This window comes from Oncorhynchus mykiss, chromosome Y (assembly GCF_013265735.2).
Source record: "Oncorhynchus mykiss isolate Arlee chromosome Y, USDA_OmykA_1.1, whole genome shotgun sequence".
NCBI lineage: Eukaryota > Metazoa > Chordata > Actinopteri > Salmoniformes > Salmonidae > Oncorhynchus > Oncorhynchus mykiss.
Genome location: NC_048593.1, coordinates 21,307,778 through 21,331,616, shown reverse-complemented (window position 1 = coordinate 21,331,616; position 23,839 = coordinate 21,307,778). Strand labels below are relative to the sequence as shown.

Sequence of the window (23,839 nt, the reverse complement as noted above, 5' to 3'; positions counted from 1 at the left end):
CCCCCCCCCCCCCCCCCCCCCCCGCTGTCGATGAATAACACTCACACATAAGCACACACACACACACACAAGTGGTACAGACCACCATGTTTGTACATATTTACAGTGAATTCAGAAAGTGCAAATTTATTCAACATAAAAAACAGAAATACCTTATTTACATAAGTATTCAGACCCTTTGCTATGAGACTCGAAATTGAGATCAGGTGTATCCATTTTCCATAGATCATTCCTGAGATGTTTCTACAACTTGATTGGAGTTCAACTGAGGTAAATTAAATTGATTGGACATGATTTGGAAAGGCACACACCTGTCTATTTAAGGTCCCACAGTTGACAGTGCATGTCAGAGCAAAAACCAAGCCATGAGGTTGAAGGAATTGTCCATAGAGTTCCGAGACAGTATTGTGTTGAGAAACAGATCTGGGGAAGGATACCAACAAATGTCTGCAGCATTGAAGGTCCCAAAGAACACAGTGGACTTCATCATTCTTAAATGGAAGACGTTTGGAACCACCAAGACTCTTCCTAGAGCTGGCAGCCCGGCAGAACTGAGCAATCGGGGGAGAAGGGCTTTGGTCAGGGAGGTGACCAAGAATCCGATGGTCACTCTGACAGAGCTCCATAGTTCCTCTGTAGAGATGGGAGAACCTTCCAGAAGGACAACCATCTATGCAGCACTCCACCAATCGGGCCTTTATGGTAGAGTGGGCAGACGGAAGGCACATGACAGCCCACTTGAAGTTTGCCAAAAGACACCTAAAGGACTCTCAGACCACGAGAAACAAGATTCTCATGTCAGATGAAACCAAGAACTACTTGGCCTGAATGCCAAGTGTCACGTCTGGAAGAAACCTGACATCCCTACGGTGAAGCATAGTGGTTGACAGCATCGTGCTGTGGGGATGTTTTTCAGCGGCAGGGACTGGGATTGAGTGAAAGATGAACGGAGCAAAGTACAGAGGGATCCTTGATCAAAACCTGCTCCAGAGCACTCTGAGCACTCAGACTGGGGCGAAGGGTCAACTTCTAACAGAACCACAACCGTAAGCACACAGCAACGACAATGCAGGAGTGGCTTCGGGACAAGTCTCTAAATGTCCTTGAGTGGCCCAGCCAGAGCCCAGTCTTGAACCCGATCGAACATCTCTGGATGTCTAAATGTCTAAAAACCTGTTTTTGCTTTGCCATTATGGGGTATTGTGTATAGAGTTATGAAATAATCAATTTTAGAATAAGGCTGTAACCGACATGGGTGGGCAATTCCATTCCTCAGGGAACTGATTGGTGTCACAGTTTTGCCCCAGCCCCAGCTAACACACCTGACTCCAATAATCACCTAATCATGATCTTCAGTTTAGAATGCAATTTGATCAGCTGTGTTTGCTAGGGATGGAGAAAAAGTGTAACACCAATCAGGCCCCTGAGGGCTGGAGTTGCCCACCCCTTCGTGTAACGTAACAAAAAAAGTCAAGGGGTCTGAATACTTTCCGAATGCAATGTATGTTTCTGTGCATCCTCGTGTGTGGTTCTACAGTAAAATGTAAGCTCTCTCAGTAAACACAATAAAATCCTGTTTTCCACAGCCTGTTAAGATTGAATGTGTTTATGTAGCGATTTCAAACAGAGATCCAACTCCCATCAACTTAATGGCTTGACCTTGTAAACTCAGATTACCCCAGCACCTGTGTAGCCTGGAATGCTCTCTATGCACTTTTCTAAACACTCATTCTAAGTGTAACCCTCTGACAATAACCTGCAGCTCTGAGTCAGACAGGGACTGTATATGAGTGCGATGTGTCTTTGTTGAGGGCTAGGCCATATCCTGGGCTGGGTTCTGTGTGTAATAGGGTGTAGTGGCAGATCATTCAATTTAATAGACTTTGTTAATACACAAATTGCATAGTCAATGTTACAAACTGCATGTGAGGTACACATTTCTAAGTAACATTCCGGCACTACAAGTGAAGTAGACAAGGAGTTCAGGCACGTGTGTGACGCGTGGAAGAAAAAAAGAAGCCATTGTGATTTTGTCATCACATTGAGATTGAGTCCAGCTCACTCTTGGTGGTTGCCAATCTCTCTAACTATCTTTCTCTTTCTCTCTGTCCTTATGAAGCCTAAAGGCTTCAAACACAGAGAAAAAGAGCAGAGCGGAAAAAAGAGGACCAGACCATGTAAATCAGAACTACTAAAGGAAAATGTAAACACCACATAGCTAAGAGGTGAGAAGGATGGAGGAGACCAGAACATTTGCCCCTCTCTTTCTCCATCCTTCTCATCTAGTGTGATGTTTGGTAACACAGAGCAACAATCGTGAAATGACGAGGTGTCTCTGACAGCCTTGGAGAACATTCTGTGATCCACAGGGGGGAGTTGGGTATAAATATCCCACAATGCCTTTCTCCCGCTGTCCAATGGGAGGTGGCGGTGATGGACCTGGTCGAAACATTTTGGTGTTTTTTTCTAAAACAATTCTAAGAAATAACAATCAATATATTCTTCATAAAATCCGCAAGAGATGTAAAATATCTACATTGTGGAATTTGTGTTTTTTAACTAAATCAAGCCCTGCCCTTAAATAAATAACTCTGCTTGATGCAAGCCACTCACACATTTCTCAGAAGGTCAAGTATGTTTACTTTAAAAGCCACCATGATTTGTATGGGTATATATAGTCGTGGCCAAAAGTTTTGAGAATGACACAAATATTAGTGTCTGCTGCCTCAGTTTGTATGATGGCTATTTGCATATACTCCAGACTGTTATGAAGAGTGAGCAGATGAATTGCAATTTATTGCAAAGTCCCTCTTTGCCATGCAAAATAACTGAATCCCCAAAAAACATTTCCACTGCATTTCAGCCCTGCCACAAAAGGACCAGCTGACATCATGTCAGTGATTCTCTCGTTAACACAGTGATTCTCTCATTGACATGGAAGCTTCAAAAGGAGGGTGGTGCTTGGAATCATTGTTCTTCCTCTGTCAACCATGGTTGCCTGCAAGGAAACACGTGCCGTCATCATTGCTTTGCACAAAAAGGGCTTCACAGGCAGCCAGTAAGATTGCCACTAAATCAACCATTTATCGGATCATCAAGAACTACAAGGAGAGCGGTTCAATTGTTGTGAAGAAGGCTTCTTGGGCGCCCAAGAAAGTCCAGTAAGCGCCAGGACCGTCTCCTAAAGTTGATTCAGCTGCGGGATCGGGGCACCACCAGTACAGATTGCTCAGGAATGGCAGCAGGCAGGTGTGAGTGCATCTGCACGCACAGTGAGGCGACGACTTTTGGAGGATGGCCTGGTGTCAAGAAGGGTAGTAAAGAAGCAACTTCTCTCCAGGAAAAACATCAGGGACAGACTGATATTCTGCAAAAGGTACAGGGATTGGACTGCTGAGGACTGGGGTAAAGTCATTTTCTCTGATGAATCCCCTTCCAATTGTTTGGGGCATCCAGAAAAAATCTTGTCCGGAGAAGACAAGGTGAGCGCTACCATCAGTCCTGTGTCATGCCAACAGTAAAGCATCCTGAGACCATTCATGTGTGGGGTTGCTTCTCAGCCAAGGGAGTGGACTCACTCACAATTTTTCCTAAGAACACAGGCATGAATAAAGAATGGTACCAACACATCCTCAGAGAGCAACTTCTCCCAACCATCCAGGAACAGTTTGGTGACGAACAATGCCCTTTCCAGCATGATGGAGTACCTTGCCCTAAGGCAAAAGTAATAACTAAGTGGCTTGGGGAACAAAACATCGATATTTTGGGTCCATGGCCAGGAAACTCCCCAGACCTTAATCCCATTGAGAACTTGTGGTCAATCCTCAAGAGGCGGGTGGACAAACAAAAACCCACAAAATCTGACAAAACTCCAAGCATTGATTATGCAAGAATGGGCTGCCATCAGTCAGGATGTGGCCCAGAAGTTAATTGACAGAATGCCAAGGCGGATTGCAGAGGTCTTGAAAAAGAAGGGTCAACACTGCAAATATTGACTCTTTGCATCAACTTCATGTAATTGTCAATAAAAGCCGTTGACACTTATGAAATGCTTGTAATTATACTTCAGTATTCCATAGTAACATCTGACAAACATCTAAAGACACTGAAACAGCCAACTTTGTAAAAATGTATATTTGTGTCATTCTCAAAACTTTTGGCCACGACTGTACACAGAGACAAGGCATGGGGCTATGTTGGATACTGCAGGGTATACTTCCCTATGGTGTAAACCAATGTAGAGAATAGTTTTTAACCCAGATGGGCTATGTGGTAATACTGTAGGGGCCATTCACACACTGTGACCTACTGCCATCTGTATCATACTTTCACTCCCTCCTCTCTATTTTCTCTTCCTCTGTATCCGTTGCCAAAGCCACTTTCTATCACTCTAAATTTCAAGCTTCTAACCCTAGGAAACTCTTTTCCACATTCTCCTCCCTAAATCATCCACCCCCTTCCCAAAAGTTGTTGACGTCTTTGTATAGAAGATTGAAAACATCCGCTCCTCATTCACTCAGCCTATTGAGTCCACTGGTCCCACTCACACAGAATGAACTACCCTGTGCCTTAACCTCTTTCTCCCCTCTCTCTCCAGATGAAATCTTACATCTAGTGAGGTCTGCCCGCTCAACCCCATCCCCTCCTCCCTTTCTCCCGACGATCTCTGGAGACCTCCTCTCATTCCTCACTTCCCTCATCAACTCATCCCTGTCCGCTGGCTACATCGCTTCTGACTTCAAAATGGCCAGAGTGGATTCTCTCCTCAAGAAACCAACACTTCACTCATCTGACTTTAAAAACGTTAGACCTGTATCCCTGCTTTCTTTTCTCTCCGGAAGACTTGAGTGTGCTATCTCTGATCAACTCTCTCATTTTCACGCTCTCAAAATGATCTTCTTGACCCTAACCAGTCAGGCTTCAAGACGGGTCAGTCAACCGAGACTGCTGTTCTCTGTGTCACGGAGGCTCTCCACACTGCCAAAGCTGACTGTCTCTCCTCTGTTCTCATCCTCCTAGATCTATCCGCTGCCTTCAACACAGTGAACATCTGATCCTCCTCTCAGGGCTGGGTGTCAGGCTCTGCACACTCTTGGATTGCATCCTACTTGGCAGGCCGCTCTTTCCAGGTGACGTGGAGAAGATCTACACCCCATACTCTCACTATTGGTGTCCCCCAGGCCTCGGTTCTAGGCCCTCTCCTCTTCTCTCTATAGACCAACTCACTCAGCTCTGTCATATCCTCACATGGTCTCTCCTATCATTGCTATGCGGATGACACTCAAATACTTTTCTCTTTCCCCCCTTCTGACACCCAGGTGGCGACACTCATCTCTGCGTGCCTGGCAGATATCTCACCATGGAAGTCGGCTCAACACCTCAAGCTCAGCCTGGAAAAGACAGGGCTGCTCTTCCTCCCGGGGAAGGCCTGCCAGTTCAAAGACCTCTCCTTCACAGTTGAAAACTCCATAGTGTCACCCTCCCAGAGTGCAAAGAACCTTGCCGTGATCCCAGACACCACCCTGTCGTGCATGCTCTTCAACATCTGTAGAGTACGACCCTATCTCACACAGGAAGCGATGCAGGTCCTAATCCAGGCACTTGTCATCTCCCGTCTGGACTACTGCAACTCGCTGTTGGCTCCCCGCTTGTGCCATCAAACCCCTGCAACTTATCCAGAACACTGCAGCCCGCCTGGTTTTCAACCTTCCCATATTCTCCCATGTCACCCCGCTCCTCCACACACTAAACTGGCTTCCAGTCGAAACATATCCTCTACAAGACCATGGTGCTTGCCTATGGAGCAACCACCTAGCTATCTTATTGGTGAATGGACTCGCTCTGGATAAGAGTCTATACTAAATTACTTAAATGTACATGTAAATGTAATCAAGGAAGGAAGGAAGGAAGGAAGGAAGGAAGGAAGGAAGGAAGGAAGGAAGGAAGGACAGGTGGACAGAAGCTTTACATCACACTTGAAATTCATAATTTGTTCATATTCATATTATTGAAAAAAATGTAGTAAGGTGAACAATATTATGTGCATGGATGTGCAGGGTTGAAAGCTCTGTGATTGACAGAGTCCCTGGCTAGACTTATGAGGGCAGCAGCAGCACATTAAAAAACAGTGCCTTACTGGATGTGAAGCGGAGTTGGGTGCCACTTGGCCCTGGAAGTGTCAGAGAGTAAATACAGTGCATGTGTTCAGCATTTTTCATGTATGGATGTCAACCTGCCTTCAATAGGCCTGTAAAACCATGTGGGTCAGAGGTGAATGGAGAAACACACACACACACACACACACACACACACACACACACACACACACACACGCAACCTAGATCCCTAACCTAGAGATGACATGATTTAATGTGAGGGGCTGACGTCCTTTTAAATAATGGAAACACAGCTGTAGAGCTGGGTCGATGATGCCAATAAGTAGTTAAATTACCCCCAGAATCGTCCAAGACCAATAGGCTAAGCCCACTACAGTAGCTACATTCCTCCCTCCCTCCTTCCATCCATGCAGAGAACACAACACCATTTAAGGCTCCCTATCGGACTGGTAGCTAAAGCTTCCACTAGAGGTCTTTCTCTATATCGCTCACATGCACTGTTAAATAAAGTGATGATCCTAACTGACCTAAGACAGGGAATTTTGACTAGGATTAAAGGTCAGGAATAGTGAAAAACTGAGTTTAAATGTATTTGGCTAAGGTGTATGTAAACTTCCCACTTCAACGGTGTATGTATGTATATATGTGTATGTATATATATATATTTATATGTGTGTATATGTATTTGTATATATATATGTGGGTATGTGTATGTATGTATATAAATATATATATTTACTCCAAAAATATTTGGGGGATTGGAAATGATGCAGACAATTACATTGGTGGAAGCTTCAAAATTTCCGCAATACTAAAGCTGATCCACCCCCTAAAGATTATTTTTTTTTAAACATTAGCTAGCTAGCCAACCTGGAATCTACATCATAAGATATTGACTGCCAACACTCTGTTCAGAGGCACTAAGTACTGTCCGTCGGCAGGCAAATGTTTGCCAATCGTACTGGTATGTCTGCGCTTTAATCCGAACCCTAACGCTAACCCCTAACCTTAATTGTAACCCCTAACCCTAATTGTAACCCTAAACCTAACCCCTTGACCTAAAATAGCCTTTTTCCTTATGGGGACTGTCTGAATTTTCCTTGTTTTAATATTCTTGTGAGGACTTCTGATCCCCACAAGGATTGTAAAACCAAAAAAACATTAGGGCTGTCACATGGAATAATACAGCTTGTGTATTATTGTTGTGATGAGGTTATGCTCCTGTGCTTTTATTGAATATGAGAACCAGACACTGCATGCCCTCTAGTGGACAAAGTTGAATACTGCAAACTCAACTATAATGAGATTTTCTATAGTTGAAGTTCTCATTTTCACCACTGGGTGGCGCCCAATCTCTAAAATGGAAACAGGTAGTCTTCCCTATAAACCCATCGTATGACAAACTAAGCCATACATGGTATCACAGAACATACAAAAAGACTCATGATAAAACTATTTACAGTGAATACTTGATCAGTGTTATATCGACCCAAGACTTTAAAACGTGTGCGCATCTGTGTGTTTATGTGTGTGTGAGTCTGTATGTGTGTGTCTATGCATGCATTTGAATGTGTGTGTGTGTGCGTGTGTTGGTGTATGTGTTTATGTGTGTGTGTATGAGCATGGTTCTGTACTGACCTTCCTGCCAGAGAAAAGCATGCAGAGCTGGTGCATGGAGCCTCCGTTCTTGGTCAGCTCCTTCTTCAGGGTCTTGGGCGAGGGCAGCGACCAGCCCCCCTTGTGTCCGTGGCTCGCGTCCAGGCAATTGATGGTGTTGTCTGAGGTGAAGCAGGTAGAGCGTGGGTCCTGTAGCAGACTGCCCTCGCTATGCGTGCGGCGCCGCAGTGAGTTCTGGACGCTCAGCCGGCCGCCATGCTTCTCGCAGGCAGAACCCTCCACCATACTGCGGCGCTTACTGTCGCGGCGCTCTGGGTAGGCATCATCGCTGTCATCTTCTTCATCATAATCATCATCATCATCTTCTTCTTCATCATCTTCATCATCCTCGTCGTACTCTTCGTCGGTGTTGGGCGAGGAGAGAGCATCGGCGCTGAAGGAGCGGTCTAGGCGGAGTTCGGGAATGATGAAGGAGGAGGAGGAGGAGGAGGGGGGGGCGTTGGTGTCGGGGGGGTCTGACGGGACCTCGTCATCCGTCGCTGAGGGAATTGCCTCTCTTTCCCCACCCTCCTCTATCTCTCCTTCCTCCTCACCCTTCCTCTCCTCCTCCTCCTCCTCCACCTCCTCCTCTCTATCCCTCCAGATCTCGGGCTCGGTGCCCTCCATGCTCTTGCAGTCTTCTCCCTCGGTGGATGGGGGCGGGGTGGGGGGCACCTTGTGCTCCTCTTCGTCACCCAGCGGGGTACAGACCTCCTCCAGGGGCGTGAGGGGCTCAGAGGGTTGTGGGCTGCCCAGAGTCAGGGGCAGTGAGGGGCTAGAAGGGTAGGGGTAAAGGAGGTCCTCTTCGGAGCCCCGTGGCAGGGATAGGCCTACTCCCAGTTCACATGGAGGGGTGTCCACTTTGGGCTCAAGCATCTGGAGACAGAGAAAGCGAAAGAGAGAGAGAGAGAGCGAGAGCGAGAGAGAATGAAGGAGAAAGAGAAAGAAATGAGCATGAGTCTCTGGAGACCCATGATGCTATGCAGTCCCGTCCAGCTACCTCCCTTCCTTCCTATCTCCCTCTTGCCCCACCTGCAACTTTTAAACCTCAGCCCAGCCGTGAATCAAAGCAGTGAATCAAAACCTAACAGGAGCGGGATCCAAAAGTGACTTGTCTTCCACACCTTATCAACCACAAAGACACACACATAGGTAGAGGACACACACAGAGACAGAGACACACAGACACACAGACACAGAGAGACAGAGACAGAGACAGAGATAGTAGAACATATCACATTTATTAGTGTTGGGCTAAAGCAAAAATGTGTCGCCTCAGCTAATTCAGTTTTGGTGCAATGCCCTTCACTACTGACGATTCAAGGCATCCACATTTGAATTGCCTCCATTAAACATGTCAAATAAGAAGAAGACAAAACCATCAAAGAAACCCATCGACAGTCAACCAGAGCCCTGCTGCGCCAGTCAACCAGAGCCCTGCTGCGCCAGTCAACCAGAGCCCTGCTGCGCCAGTCAACCAGAGCCCTGCTGAAATGCTCCCAATCACTAAAAAGCTATTAAGACACGTCCCACATTGTCCGATCAATAGAGAAACAAGCCTATACCCAGACCAGGCCGCATCTCAATCCTGTCCTATTGACAGCAATCCATTCCTATCCTATTGACCTGTGAAGTGCGTTACATGCCTAAGAAACTAATGGCTCAGTACCAACTATCAACAACGTAAAGGTGAAGGTGAAGGTAAAGGTGAAGCCAGTGATTCTGGGTGTATGTGGAGAATTGTTGACTTTAGGCAGGAAAGAGAAGCCACATGAAATGAAGAAAGACAAGAAGAAGAAAGACACTCTGAAACACACTGTGATGGTAGGCTTTCAATTGCTGAGAGAGGTCCTCATTGTACAGTTCACCAGCTACAGACTGATGATGACGGGGGCTGCTATTTTTACAGTGAATTGCACTTCTATAAGAGACACACTTCTATAAGAGACACACTTCTATAAAAGACAGGGCAGCTTAGTACATAATCTTTCACTCTCTCCTCTCTCCTCTCTCCTCTCTCTCTCTTCCCTCCTTTGACCCAGAGGGGTGAGAGAGAGAAAGACCAATAGATGGCAAGGAAAAGTGAGGGCATTATCAGATTGGATGTCAAGGGAAAATACAATCCACAATTCTGAGAGTAATCGTAATAGTCCCTGCTCTGACCCTGTCATGTTTTAAACACCAAATACAGTGCCTTGCGAAAGTATTCGGCCCCCTTGAACTTTGCGACCTTTTGCCACATTTCAGGCTTCAAACATAAAGATATAAAACTGTATTTTTTTGTGAAGAATCAACAACAAGTGGGACACAATCATGAAGTGGAACGACATTTATTGGATATTTCAAACTTTTTTAACAAATCAAAAACTGAAAAATTGGGCGTGCAAAATTATTCAGCCCCCTTAAGTTAATACTTTGTAGCGCCACCTTTTGCTGCGATTACAGCTGTAAGTCGCTTGGGGTATGTCTCTATCAGTTTTGCACATCGAGAGACTGAATTTTTTTCCCATTCCTCCTTGCAAAACAGCTCGAGCTCAGTGAGGTTGGATGGAGAGCATTTGTGAACAGCAGTTTTCAGTTCTTTCCACAGATTCTCGATTGGATTCAGGTCTGGACTTTGACTTGGCCATTCTAACACCTGGATATGTTTATTTTTGAACCATTCCATTGTAGATTTTGCTTTATGTTTTGGATCATTGTCTTGTTGGAAGACAAATCTCCGTCCCAGTCTCAGGTCTTTTGCAGACTCCATCAGGTTTTCTTTCAGAATGGTCCTGTATTTGGCTCCATCCATCTTCCCATCAATTTTAACCATCTTCCCTGTCCCTGCTGAAGAAAAGCAGGCCCAAACCATGATGCTGCCACCACCATGTTTGACAGTGGGGATGGTGTGTTCAGCTGTGTTGCTTTTACGCCAAACATAACGTTTTGCATTGTTGCCAAAAAATTCAATTTTGGTTTCATCTGACCAGAGCACCTTCTTCCACATGTTTGGTGTGTCTCCCAGGTGGCTTGTGGCAAACTTTAAACAACACTTTTTATGGATATCTTTAAGAAATGGCTTTCTTCTTGCCACTCTTCCATAAAGGCCAGATTTGTGCAATATACGACTGATTGTTGTCCTATGGACAGAGTCTCCCACCTCAGCTGCAGTTCATCCAGAGTGATCATGGGCCTCTTGGCTGCATCTCTGATCAGTCTTCTCCTTGTATGAGCTGAAAGTTTAGAGGGACGGCCAGGTCTTGGTAGATTTGCAGTGGTCTGATACTCCTTCCATTTCAATATTATCGCTTGCACAGTGCTCCTTGGGATGTTTAAAGCTTGGGAAATCTTTTTGTATCCAAATCCGGCTTTAAACTTCTTCACAGCAGTATCTCGGAAGTGCCTGGTGTGTTCCTTGTTCTTCATGATGCTCTCTGCGCTTTTAACGGACCTCTGAGACTATCACAGTGCAGGTGCCTTTATACGGAGCCTTGATTACACACAGATGGATTGTATTTATCATCATTAGTCATTTAGGTCAACATTGGATCATTCAGAGATCCTCACTGAACTTCTGGAGAGAGTTTGCTGCACTGAAAGTAAAGGGGCTGAATAATTTTGCACGGCCAATTTTTCAGTTTTTGATTTGTTAAAAAAGTTTGAAATATCCAATAAATGTCGTTCCACTTCATGATTGTGTCCCACTTGTTGTTGATTCTTCACAAAAAAATACAGTTTTATATCTTTATGTTTGAAGCCTGAAATGTGGCAAAAGGTCGCAAAGTTCAAGGGGGCCGAATACTTTCGCAAGGCACTGTACTGCATTTGTATGCATTATTTGGTTGAAAAATTAAAGCTGAGATTTTAAATAGATAGAATGATACAAGGTTTGATTGTAAACTTCTGTAAGACCATGGTAAATGCGTAAACGCAGACGCATGTACAGACACACTCTCTTTTTATCAGTATCTCTCTCTGTCTCTCTTTTACACACACACACACTCTCTCCCTCCCTCTCCAGTGGAGAAATGGCAGGAGACACAAAGGAGCCACCTGTCCTGTCAGACACACACTACATATCCAGTGAAAAAAGAATGGTCGAAACACTCAATCACAAAAACACAACTCAGCCTAATTCATTTCAGCTTTGTCCAGCACTGTCATGTGCTTCTGTGGCCGTTGGCTAAGAAGTCTTACTCTCTCTTTCTCTCCCGTGGCTGATCTGAAGACAGAGAGGACAGAGGTTGAGAGTATTGAGAGAGGAGGATGAAAGAGACCCTTGACGGGCTAAAAGCTCTCTGTGTTTCTGAGGAGAGGACTGGGGAGGAGAGGGGAGGGGAGGAGAAGAGCGGAGCACAGGTAGGTCATCAATGATTAACGTTATGCTATCAGACCACTAGCTCCACCCTCATTACTCTCCCGGTGTAGCATCACATGAGCTAAATGGAAACATGAGATGGGATGGGTGGATGATGAGAGCCCAGCGGAAGAGAGGAGGAGTAGGGCAAGAAAGAGAGAAAAGAAAGTAGCAGAAGAAAATAGGAGCGGAGAGGGAGAGCAGGAATATAAAGGACAGTCAAAATAATTGTGTTGAGAAACACTTAGCTGGGGCTGCTTCTTCCTTCTATCATAGAAGCCCAGGGCAGTTTGAGAGAACAAAACAGAACCATTAGACCCTTCTTCAATTACAAATGATCCCTCGCTCTGTGTCTCTGTCTGTTGCTGTCACTCCCCCTCTATTTTTTTTCTCTCTCATCCTTATCCCTAGGATGAAAGAAGAAGCACTGAACTGTCATGACGTGGCCCTTTCAGGGTGTAGATTGTGGTTTCCCCCTCTCTCACTCTCTCCTACACCCAGGTTCTGATATCTCAGGTAGTAAATTCCTGGCAGAGACTTTCTCCCCCTTTTCATGCAGAGAGAGATCCCACAGAGTGAACCAAGGATTTCACGTGGCCGAACTCCTAAATCCCCAAAATGGGAAAATGAAACAATATGTCCACTTGTGAGAAGGTGGGAATGGTTCATGAACATGGTATGACAAGTGTGTTTCATTTGGTGACCTCAGAGAGGACAGGAAACACACATACAGTGGGACAAAAAACGATTTAGTCAGCCACCAATTGTGCAAGTTCTCCCACTTAAAAAGATGAGAGAGGCCTGTAATTTTCATCATAGGTACACTTCAACTATGACAGACAAAATGAGGGGGAAAATTTCAGAAATTCACATTGTAGGATTTTTAATTTATTTATTTGCAAATTATGGTGGAAAATAAGTATTTGGTCAATAACAAAAGTTTATCTCAATACTTTGTTATATACCCTTTGTTGTCAATGACAGAGGTCAAACGTTTTCTGTAAGTCTTCACAAGATGGGTCTTCCAAATGGACAATGACAACAAGCATACTTCCAAAGTTGTGGCAAAATGACTTAAGGACAACATTCCTGCTTTCTTACAGATGAGTGGCAACATCCCTCCTCAACCTCACTTAAGATACAGTCCACAAGTCCTTTTCTTTAGTGTCACTGATCTGACATGACAAAACGGGTTCCATTGATCAGCTTCCAACCAACCAGTCATGTTAGATTCAATGAGTGATTGCATTCAAGGAAAGGAGGATGCACTTTCAAAGTATTTGAACAAGACCTGGTTTTATGTTGGGCATAAACTTCAACTCACTTGACTCTGTCACAGAGGAGCCTCACTTCTGTGGAGGTCTACCTATAACTGAGCCTAAAGGACCTCGCAAACCAGACATAGTGGGGGAGACTGATATGGAACAGTATGTCCTCATATGTCAATACACCCATGTCCTTGTCTGTCACATCACTGAGAATTGGGGTTGCTATTATGTCAATAAACCCAATGTCCCTTTAGTCACCTTTCTCTGAGGGAGTTGTGTCTAGATAATCCACTCATGTCCTCATGTCCCTCTGAATGGGGCTGGCAGGTGGTTAACACGCATGAATTAGAGAGCATATTAGTGGCTGTCTGAGAGATCACTAAGAGGGGATTCATCTCCATACCACACATACACATGCACACACACAGCTCTGCATCAGATTTGTACGTTAAAAACCTCTAGAGTCGATGTCTGACCCCCCACAGAAATCTATTAAGTATAATTGTAAAAAAATACTATGAAGCTCCTGAAATCTAGAGATATCTGTTTTTTGTATGGGCTGCATCTCAATCCACAGGATCCACCAATGTCAGCCTTTCTCATCTGTGGTGGAAGGTGACAGAGCCTCAGCGGTGTTTGTCAGACCAGGAAACATCCATAAAATCAGTCTTCTCACAAAAACGTCTGTTAATATGACCCCTCTATGGAAGAATGTGACTCGCACGAACATGATGTTGTTCTGTGTTCTGTCTGTGCCAACTTATGTCTGCAGCGTCCAAACTGTTTGGGCTACACACTAATATGACCCCTTTACGGAAAGATGAGACCCTCTCTCTCCAGTTACACAAAAACGCCATCTTCCATCGTAAAAACTCACGGCATTGTTATATACGAGTCAATATACTGTCTGTGGAGCTGGGAGAGAGGAGGGGGAGAGAGATGAGAAGAGGGGAGGGACAGAAAGAAGGAGGGAGAGAGAATGGAGAGGGAGGAGGGAGAGAGAAGGGGGAGAGGAAAGGAGAGGAAAGGAGAGGGTGAAGGAGAGAGGGGGAGAGAGAAAGTCGACAGACAGAGGTGAGAGAGAGGAGAGTGAGGAGGAGAGAGATGAGAGGATGTGGAGGAGAGAGAGGGTGAACGAGGTGAGGGGGAGTGGGAGGGGAAAGAGAGAGAGAGAGATAAAGAGAGAGAGGAGGGAGATAGGAGGGAGAAAGAGATAGAGAAGAGAGGGAGGATGACAGAGAGAGGGTGTAGGGGAGAAAGAAGGGGAAGGGAGAAAGATGAGGGGGTATAAAGAGGTAGAGAGAAAGAGACTGAGGGAGGGAAGGAGGGAGAGAAGTGTGAAACAGAGGAGAGAGGGGATGAGAGATAGGTCTGTCTGTGTGTGTCTCATCCTTTCATCTTTTTGACTGGAATGTATTGACATAAGCATCAATTGGTTGAAATCTTTTCCCATTGACTGGAAATGTGTTGGCATTCAACCCTGTGACACCCACCTTTTCCCACTGAATGCAATGTATTGACACAAGCATCAATTGGTTGACACTCATCTTTTCCCATTGAATGTGATGTATTCACATAAGCATCAAGAGGTTGACATATTTTCCCATTGGCACCTCAATGCCTGCTGGGAGCATGGCCAATTGACATAATCTTCAATTGGTAGAACCATAACTTTTTGCAAAAAGGATGACAGGATGACGCTTTCCTATGACATCATTTTAGGACACCACATTGTGAGAATATATTTGTGGGTGAGCATGATTGCTTACTATCCAACCAGGTCACTGGAGAGCTACGGCGTTCGTCCAGGTCCCTGTTCTCCCTCTTCTTCAACCGTTGAATACTCAAGTCAAACCCTGAGATCTTGTTGCACTTCAATATTAGTTGAGAAAGGGCTAGGCAATAGATTGCCATTGCTGACTGGCCACAATGACATGCATGGCCACCCTCCTCCGCCTATCCCTCGCTCCAAGGAGAGAGGGATGAGGTATCAATGACTGTGTACCTGTCAAGGCCCTGTGATCAAACAAAAGATCAAAACCACGGAGAAGAGGAATGGTAAGAAAGAAAAGTAGCGCAAACACAACAGGATGACAAAACGGGAAAGTGTTCCCATAAAACATCTCATATTCATTGAGCGATAAACAGAATGAAAGTTCTCTAGCATATAGGAGGAGATTCACAACTCTCCTCGATATGTTTATTACTACTCCTATCTCTAAATGTGCCGACTCTTGTCTTGTACCTGAGTTATTACTCAACAATACGTGTTACTCCGGCAGCTATATTATTATTAAGATCTAGGAGCAGGGTATACAGTTGATTAGATTTCCTTTTCCCTGGGGGTGTCGTGCCCTTTGCTAAGAGAAAGTGAAGGTATAGAACAGCATATACAACAACATGTGACATGGGGGGAATTATTACAGCAATATTACAGGAAAACACAGCGGTGCGCGGAGCGGCACAATATTAGTCACTTTAGGGGACCTGGGGGCATCGGGAAAAAGATTTATTAAAAGCAAGTCTATTTTCATTAATTTTTCAGCACAACAAGAGACCTATTTTTCACACCAACCTCCACCTCATCTCCTTCCTGGATGAGGTCATGAAACATTGAAGAGTAATGAAAAAATACCACTTCAACGCTCTGTGTCCCCGTACTATGATGCCTTACAGAGTCATCTTTAATATTGGGGGTCAACGCTCTGTGTCCCCGTACTATGATGCCTTACAGAGTCATCTTTTATAATGGGGGTCAACGCTCTGTGTCCCCGTACTATGATGCCTTACAGAGTCATCTTTTATAATGGCCACTTGATATCTCTGGGGGTCAAGGGTCATGTTCAAAGACACTATCAATCCCAGCAGAAAGTCAGAGGGAAAATATCAGTGAAGTGATTACGGGGCTAGCTGGCTAGCTGTGTGACATCCCCTGCAAAGTCGGTGTGACCACTGCAGAAAATCAAATCACAGTTAATTTGTCACATGTGCCAAATACAACAGGTGTATTCACCTGTATTCACCAACAGTGCAAAAAAGGTATTAGGTGAACAATAGATAAGTAAATAAATAAATACAACAGTAAAAAGACAGTGAAAAAAAACAGTAGCGAGGCTATATATAGTAGTAAGACTATAACAGTAGAGAGGGTGTATACAGTAGTAAGACTATAACAGTAGAGAGGGTATATACAGTAGTAAGACTATAACAGTAGAGAGGCTATATACAGTAGTGAGACTATAACAGTAGAGAGGCTACATACAGTAGTAAGACTATAACAGTAGAGAGGCTATATACAGTAGTGAGACTATAACAGTAGCGAGGCTATATACAGTAGTGAGACTATAACAGTAGAGAGGCTATATACAGTAGTGAGACTATAACAGTAGAGAGGCTATATACAGTAGTGAGACTATAACAGTAGAGAGGGTATATACAGTAGTAAGACTATAACAGTAGAGAGGGTATATACAGTAGTAAGACTATAACAGCAGAGAGGGTATATACAGTAGTGAGACTATAACAGTAGAGAGGCTACATACAGTAGTAAGACTATAACAGTAGCGAGGCTATATACAGTAGTGAGACTATAACAGTAGAGAGGCTATATATAGTAGTAAGACTATAACAGTAGAGAGGGTATATACAGTAGTAAGACTATAACAGTAGAGAGGCTATATACAGTAGTGAGACTATAACAGTAGAGAGGCTATATACAGTAGTGAGATAATAACAGTAGCGAGGCTATATACAGTAGTGAGACTATAACAGTAGAGAGGGTATATACAGTAGTAAGACTATGTCAGTAGAGAGGCTATATACAGTAGTGAGACTATAACAGTAGAGAGGCTATATACAGTAGTGAGACTATAACAGTAGCGAGGCTATATACAGTAGCGAGGCTATATACAGTAGCGAGGCTATATACAGTTATACAGTAGCGAGGCTATATACAGTAGCGAGGCTATATACAGTAGCGAGGCTATATACAGTAGTGAGACTATAACAGTAGCGAGGCTATATACAGTAGTGAGAGTATAACAGTAGAGAGGCTATATACAGTAGTGAGACTATAGCAGTAGCGAGGCTACATACAGTAGCGAGTCTATATACAGTAGCGAGGCTATATACAGTAGCGAGGCTATATACAGTAGCGAGGCTATATACAGTAGCGAGGCAATATACAGTAGCGAGCCTATATACAGTAGCGAGGCTATATACAGTAGCGAGCCTGTATACAGCAGCGAGCCTATATACAGTAGTAAGACTATAACAGTAGAGAGGCTATATACAGTAGTGAGACTATAACAGTAGAGAGGGTATATACAGTAGTGAGACTATAACAGTAGAGAGGCTATATACAGTAGTGAGACTATAACAGTAGAGAGGCTATATACAGAAGTGATCTATAACAGTAGAGAGGCTATATACAGTAGTGAGACTATAACAGTAGAGAGGCTATATACAGTAGTGAGACTATAACAGTAGAGAGGGTATATACAGTAGTAAGACTATAACAGTAGAGAGGCTATATACAGTAGTAAGACTATAACAGTAGAGGGGCTATATACAGTAGTGAGACTATAACAGTAGAGAGGCTATATACAGTAGTGAGACTATAACAGTAGAGGGGCTATATACAGTAGTAAGACTATAACAGTAGAGAGGCTATATACAGTAGTGAGACTATAACAGTAGAGAGGCTATATACAGTAGCGAGGCTATATGCAGTAGCGAGTCCATATATAGTAGTGAGACTATAGCAGTAGCGAGGCTATATACAGTAGCGAGGCTATATACAGTAGCGAGGCTATATACAGTAGTGAGACTATAACAGTAGCGAGGCTATATACAGTAGTGAGAGTATAACAGTAGAGAGGCTATATACAGTAGTGGGACTATAGCAGTAGCGAGGCTACATACAATAGCGATTCTATATAACCCACTGGGGTGGCTGGGGTCTATGACAATTTTTAGGGCCTTCCTCTGATACCGCCTGGTGTAGAGGTCCTGGATGGCAGGCAGCTTAGCCTCAGTGATGTATTGGGCCGTACGCACTACCTCCGTAGTGCCTTGTGGTCGGAGGCTGAGCAGTTGCCGTACCAGGCAGTGATGCAACCAGTCAGGATGCTCTCGATGTTGCAGCTGTAGAACCTTTTGAGGATCTGAGAACCCATGCCAAATCTTTTCAGTCTTCTGAGGGGGAATAGGCTTTGTTGTGCCCTCTTCATGACTGTCTTGGTGTGTTTGGACCATTCTAGTTTGTTGGTGATGTGGACACCAAGGAACTTGAAGCTCTCAACCTGCTGTATGTGTATGTGTGTGCATGCGTGGCTGCAACTGTAAGGGACACACTGACAAAACCCCTCCACCCAACAACGCTGCCTAGATAGCCTCCTTTAGCCGCAGTGTGCGTTCGTAAGTAAAGGCCACTGATATTCCCCTCCACAGCCACATTACACAATGACACCAGCCAGAATGAAGAAGAGGAGGAGAGAGAGACGGGGGTGCAGTGTTCATTGATATTGATCGAGAAGGACAGAGGACAGGGGGAGACAGAGGGAGATGAAGGGAGGAGACTTGGGGGAGCGGTGGAGTTAAGGTTGATGGATAACGCCGCAGAGGTAATAATGCCCCACACGACAGACCCAATTTCATTAACACCCTATCTGGCTGTGTGTCTCGTCTTTTTCTCTGCCCTCTCTCTCGCTTTGTGCTTCTTCCTCTCTTATTTTGTGTCCTCATATATGTTTCCATATCTATATCCATCGTTACATTTGTTTACGAATGGATTGTGTGTGTGTGACGTGACAATGCTCGACGTTACAAGCGTACTGTATTTCTCCATCTCTTTGGCCGTGTCAGATTACCCATACTTGCGTCCTACATAGTAGGCTTGAGGGGTATGAGAAAATAGAAAGTGTTACAGTGTGTAATATGCTTTAAATGCCGCGATGTCATACTCGTTTCAACTTTTCATCTAGCAGGAATTTGCTGCACCACATTTAGGAAGTGAATAGTCTTTTCAGACCCAATTGTTTGGCAACAGCTGATAATCAGATAAGGTGACAGATAACACTGTACCAAATGAATGAATGTTGAGGAACAACCTAATTTGCAGTATGGATGAGCCTGGTATGTTTATGTGTTGCATACTGCATATGTTTTTACATACCGGTGTTCCAAAGAGTATGCAGTATGGTTAGTATACAGCGTATACTCTTTGAAAACAGAATTTTGGCCACAGCCTCTATCAACCCCAACCCTCCTTCCCTCTCTCTCAATAGACATACGTGTAAACTGGCCCTCGCCCTCTCCTCATCGAAACACACAACAAACATGTTGACAGACGTTCCTCGTGACTGACATACGTACCACGTGCTATTCCTGTCCTCTATAGGTCGATACACTGCTAAACTGTTGACAGAGGGTGTGTGATCAGTGGTTGCTCATGCGCACGGTGTGCACACACTCACACTAGCCAGTGAGGTCTAATAGAGCGACTGAACGCACCGATTCTGAAACTGTTTTTTTCGTCGCTCATTAAGGAAAACAAGATTTCATTCTTGGGGTTGTGGTTCGATGTGGTAGTTACTGATATTTGTCCTCCCATGAGGCACCAAAGGACTTCCTCAAAATAGTCCGAATGAATCTAAGATCGAAACATCTGTAATTCATTTGAACGTTTGAACGAGGAGGTTTTAGTCTATCAATTTTACATCGAGCTAAGGTGCAGTTTCTCTAAAGTCTTACGTAAACAACGTCCAATCCGGTAAACAGCTGGGCAGGTCTGTCTCACTGTCTGTGTGTTCTGCCATATGATTGGATAGACCTCAATCACCACAGATGCTCATCCCATGTTAGTGGGTAAGTGGGCATTGTCGAAATCAAAACCCAACCATCAGATTTATTTATTAGACCTTTATTTAACTAGGCAACAAATTCTTATTTACAATGACGGCCTAATCCAGCCAAACCCGGACGGCGCTGGGCCAATTGTGTGCCGCCCAATGGGACTCCCAATCACGGCCGGTTGTGATACAGCCTGGATTCGACCAGGGTGTCTGTAGTGACTCTTCTAGCACTGAGATTTAGTGCCTTAGACCGTTGCACCATTCGGGAGCCCTCGGGAGATAAGTCATGGTGAACTATTGTACAGAAATTTCACTAACCTCTGTTTGTTTGACAAGCCGGTAATCAGATAAATGACGAAAATGTACTTACTTGCATTTTTTGTCAATTTTGGTACTGGAATAAATGTTTCTGGCTAATATCGATGTTACATATGTTGTTTTCAATGACAGAAGTTGTTTTTTGAGTTCAGGTCTGCTTTAAAAAGGCAAAAATATAATTTCTCCCTAGTGTGTTCCTTGTTTTTCCCTCTCCCATCTCTCTGTTCTCTCTCTTTCTCCATGATCTTTCTGTCAAGGAGAACCGTGGCTGGATTTGCACAGTCAGAGCTGTGATCTCATGTGAGCTCATGACGATCCTCTTGCAGCGATGAGACGATGCAGATGACGCAATGACTTCTATGATTTACGGACTCCGATGACAGTACAGAGAAGGCTAAGCTAAAACCTGATTTATCTATCGGCATATGAGCTGATTGGAAATGTCTGTATTTTAGCAACTTATTATGACATTTTTTCAAAAGAAACAAAAGAAAAGAGAGAGAACACAGACAAAACCAAACTTCCTAAAAGTAGATAATAAAATGCAGGTTATCCGAACCTGAGGTGACAGACCAAGAACCTGCGCTGATTTCCTTTTCTCTGCTCACCTCTCTTTCTTGCATTATTTCCTTTAGTGCCAAAAATAAAAAAAACTCCTATCTTCCTAAAACAAAGAATACCAGCAACATCAACAAAACCATCAAAAACAACCCCCATGCATTCAACGTTAGGCTACCTTATAAATACACAATTCCCTCTATCTATTAAAAGCTAGAAACTCACCTATAGAGTGTGTGGGTGGGTCTATCACTATGGAGATAGTATGTCTTTATAGAGTTCGCCTGTGGTGAGAGATCCCCAGTTTATAGTCCAATAAACAGAGGCAAACGCTCCTCCTTCATATCCCTGGTAAAGTGGCCCAGTCTCCTCTCAGTCAAATGGCCAGTGGTGTGGGTGTGTGTGATATGGGTGTGTGCGTCCGTCAGTGTGAGTTAGAGTGCAGTAACTGCGTCTCTGTTGCCAAGCTGAACGGAGAGAAGGAGAGAATGCACTGGGGGACTAATAGGGAGACTCCCATCCAGCAGACACAAGAAACAGAGAAGAGGGAGGGGGACATAAAGAAAGACAAAGAGAGCTGGAGAGAGGAATAAGTGTGTGTGTGTGTGCGCGTGTGTGTGTGTGCGTGCATCAGTCCCTCCAGGATTCTGCGATTGCAACATTTTTAGCAACAAGAATTCCCCACATACTAAGCGAGGGTTTGGAAATTTGACCATTCACTGCACAATTTTTGCATAACACGGTTAAATCATTGCAATATATCGTTACCCATCATCGCAGTACAAAAAGAGGACTTGCAATTTCAAACAATCAGCACACATTTAAAGCATACTGGGGTTTTTTTTTGTTGCTTTTGTGCAATTTTGTGGGACATTTTAACAACTATTATTCTAAATGCGTCCTGTTTAAAATATATATATATTGTTGTTTTGTTTTCTCTGTAATGCTACCAGCCACCGAGCAATGTTATGGAGTTGTCTTTAGCTTTCCTAGTTCCCAATCTCCCAACCTCATAACTAGCTACCAAAAAGCCATTTCATGCTATTCATCAAGATAGTGTAGTTAGACAAGCTAACTATCTTAGCTGGCATGCCTGATGGACTGGTTGGTAGACCATGCCTGATGGACTGGTTGGTAGACCATGCCTGATGGACTGGTTGGTAGACCATGCCTGATGGACTGGTTGGTAGACCATGCCCGATGGACTGGTTGGTAGACCATGCCTGATGGACTGGTTGGTAGACCATGCCTGATGGACTGGTTGGTAGACCATGCCTGATGGACTGGTTGGTAGACCATGCCTGATGGACTGGTTGGTAGACCATGCCTGATGGACTGGTTGGTAGACCATGCCTGATGGACTGGTTGGTAGACCATGCCTGATGGACTGGTTGGTAGACCATGCCTGATGGACTGGTTGGTAGACCATGCCTGATGGACTGGTTGGTAGACCATGCCTGATGGACTGGTTGGTAGACCATGCCCGATGGACTGGTTGGTAGACCATGCCTGATGGACTGGTTGGTAGACCATGCCTGATGGACTGGTTGGTAGACCATGCCTGAAAATGTACTGAATAAGACTCACATTCCTTTCAATCTTTTTTCCAGAATTTTCAAGATGCAGAGAAGCATATTTGACGTCTTTAAAAAATAACCACCAGCCAGGAGGATACAGACAGCTCAAGAGGTACACTCAGAAAAAAAGGTGCATTCTAGAACCTAAAAGGGTTATTCGGCCGTCCCCATAGGAGAACCCCCACCCCCCCCCCCCCCCCCACCCCCCCCCTCCCCCCCAAAAAAAAGAACAAGTAGAACCCTAATGAACAATGGTTGTGTGGAAAAAGATGTCTACAAACAAAAATAATGCACAATGAATGGTTTCGGATGTGAGACTGGCTGTATTACAAGTGTTACCAGTTTGGAGTTTTGTACTAAGAGTTTTAAATTCACCACATACTGTAATTATGAAAATAGTACCAAAGTGATAAAGCGGTCACATAATCATCACATATTTATCACATAATCATCACATATTTATCACATAATCATCACATAATCATCACATAATCATCACATAATCATCACATATTTATCACATATTTATCACATAATCATCACATAATCATCACATATTTATCACATATGTATCACATATTTATCACATAATCATCACATAATCATCACATAATCATCACATATTTATCACATATTTATCACATAATCATCACATATTTATCACATAATCATCACATAATCATCACAATCATCACATAATCATCACATAATCATCACATAATCATCACACAATCATCACATAATCATCACACAATCATCACATATTGCCTTGCGAAATGTGAGGAGGGCCTGGTGTGAGTGTGTGCTCACCCATTAGAGCACAACACCCCCAGCCCATCCCTGGACAAGACATTAAGAGGCCCATACACACATCCCAGTGATCACTTATATGAGATGGACATGAGAACAAGCAGGCGGTGAAGCATAAATACCAGGGCCAAGTGAGAAAGAAGCATCTCTCTCTCTCTCTCTCTCTCTCTCTCTCTCTCTCTCTCTCTCTCTCTCTCTCTCTCTCTCTCTCTCATGAGACAAGTCATAGGGTAAAAACAGAAACATCAGAAACCTCCAGCTAAACCCCCCAACCAAATAGCCCATCTGTTTCCAGTATAACAGGGAACAACAGAATGAAACAGCTGATCGGAACCCCCTGTGA

At 44.1% G+C, this 23,839-nt stretch overlaps 1 protein-coding gene across 4 annotated transcripts in view; it reads right to left on the bottom strand.

The window, feature by feature from the left end:
• LOC110509811 (regulator of G-protein signaling 3) overlaps window positions 1-23,839 on the bottom strand; it is a 229,537-nt gene that overhangs the window by 58,046 nt on the left and 147,652 nt on the right. For 3 of the 4 annotated variants that reach the window (XM_036968257.1, XM_036968259.1, XM_036968258.1), the window contains one exon: window positions 7,755-8,648. In XM_036968257.1, the coding sequence (XP_036824152.1) occupies window positions 7,755-8,648 (894 nt within the window). Of the gene's footprint in view, window positions 1-7,754; window positions 8,649-21,334; window positions 21,517-23,839 lie in introns of those variants that run through there. The other variant, XM_036968260.1, reaches the window with a different exon arrangement.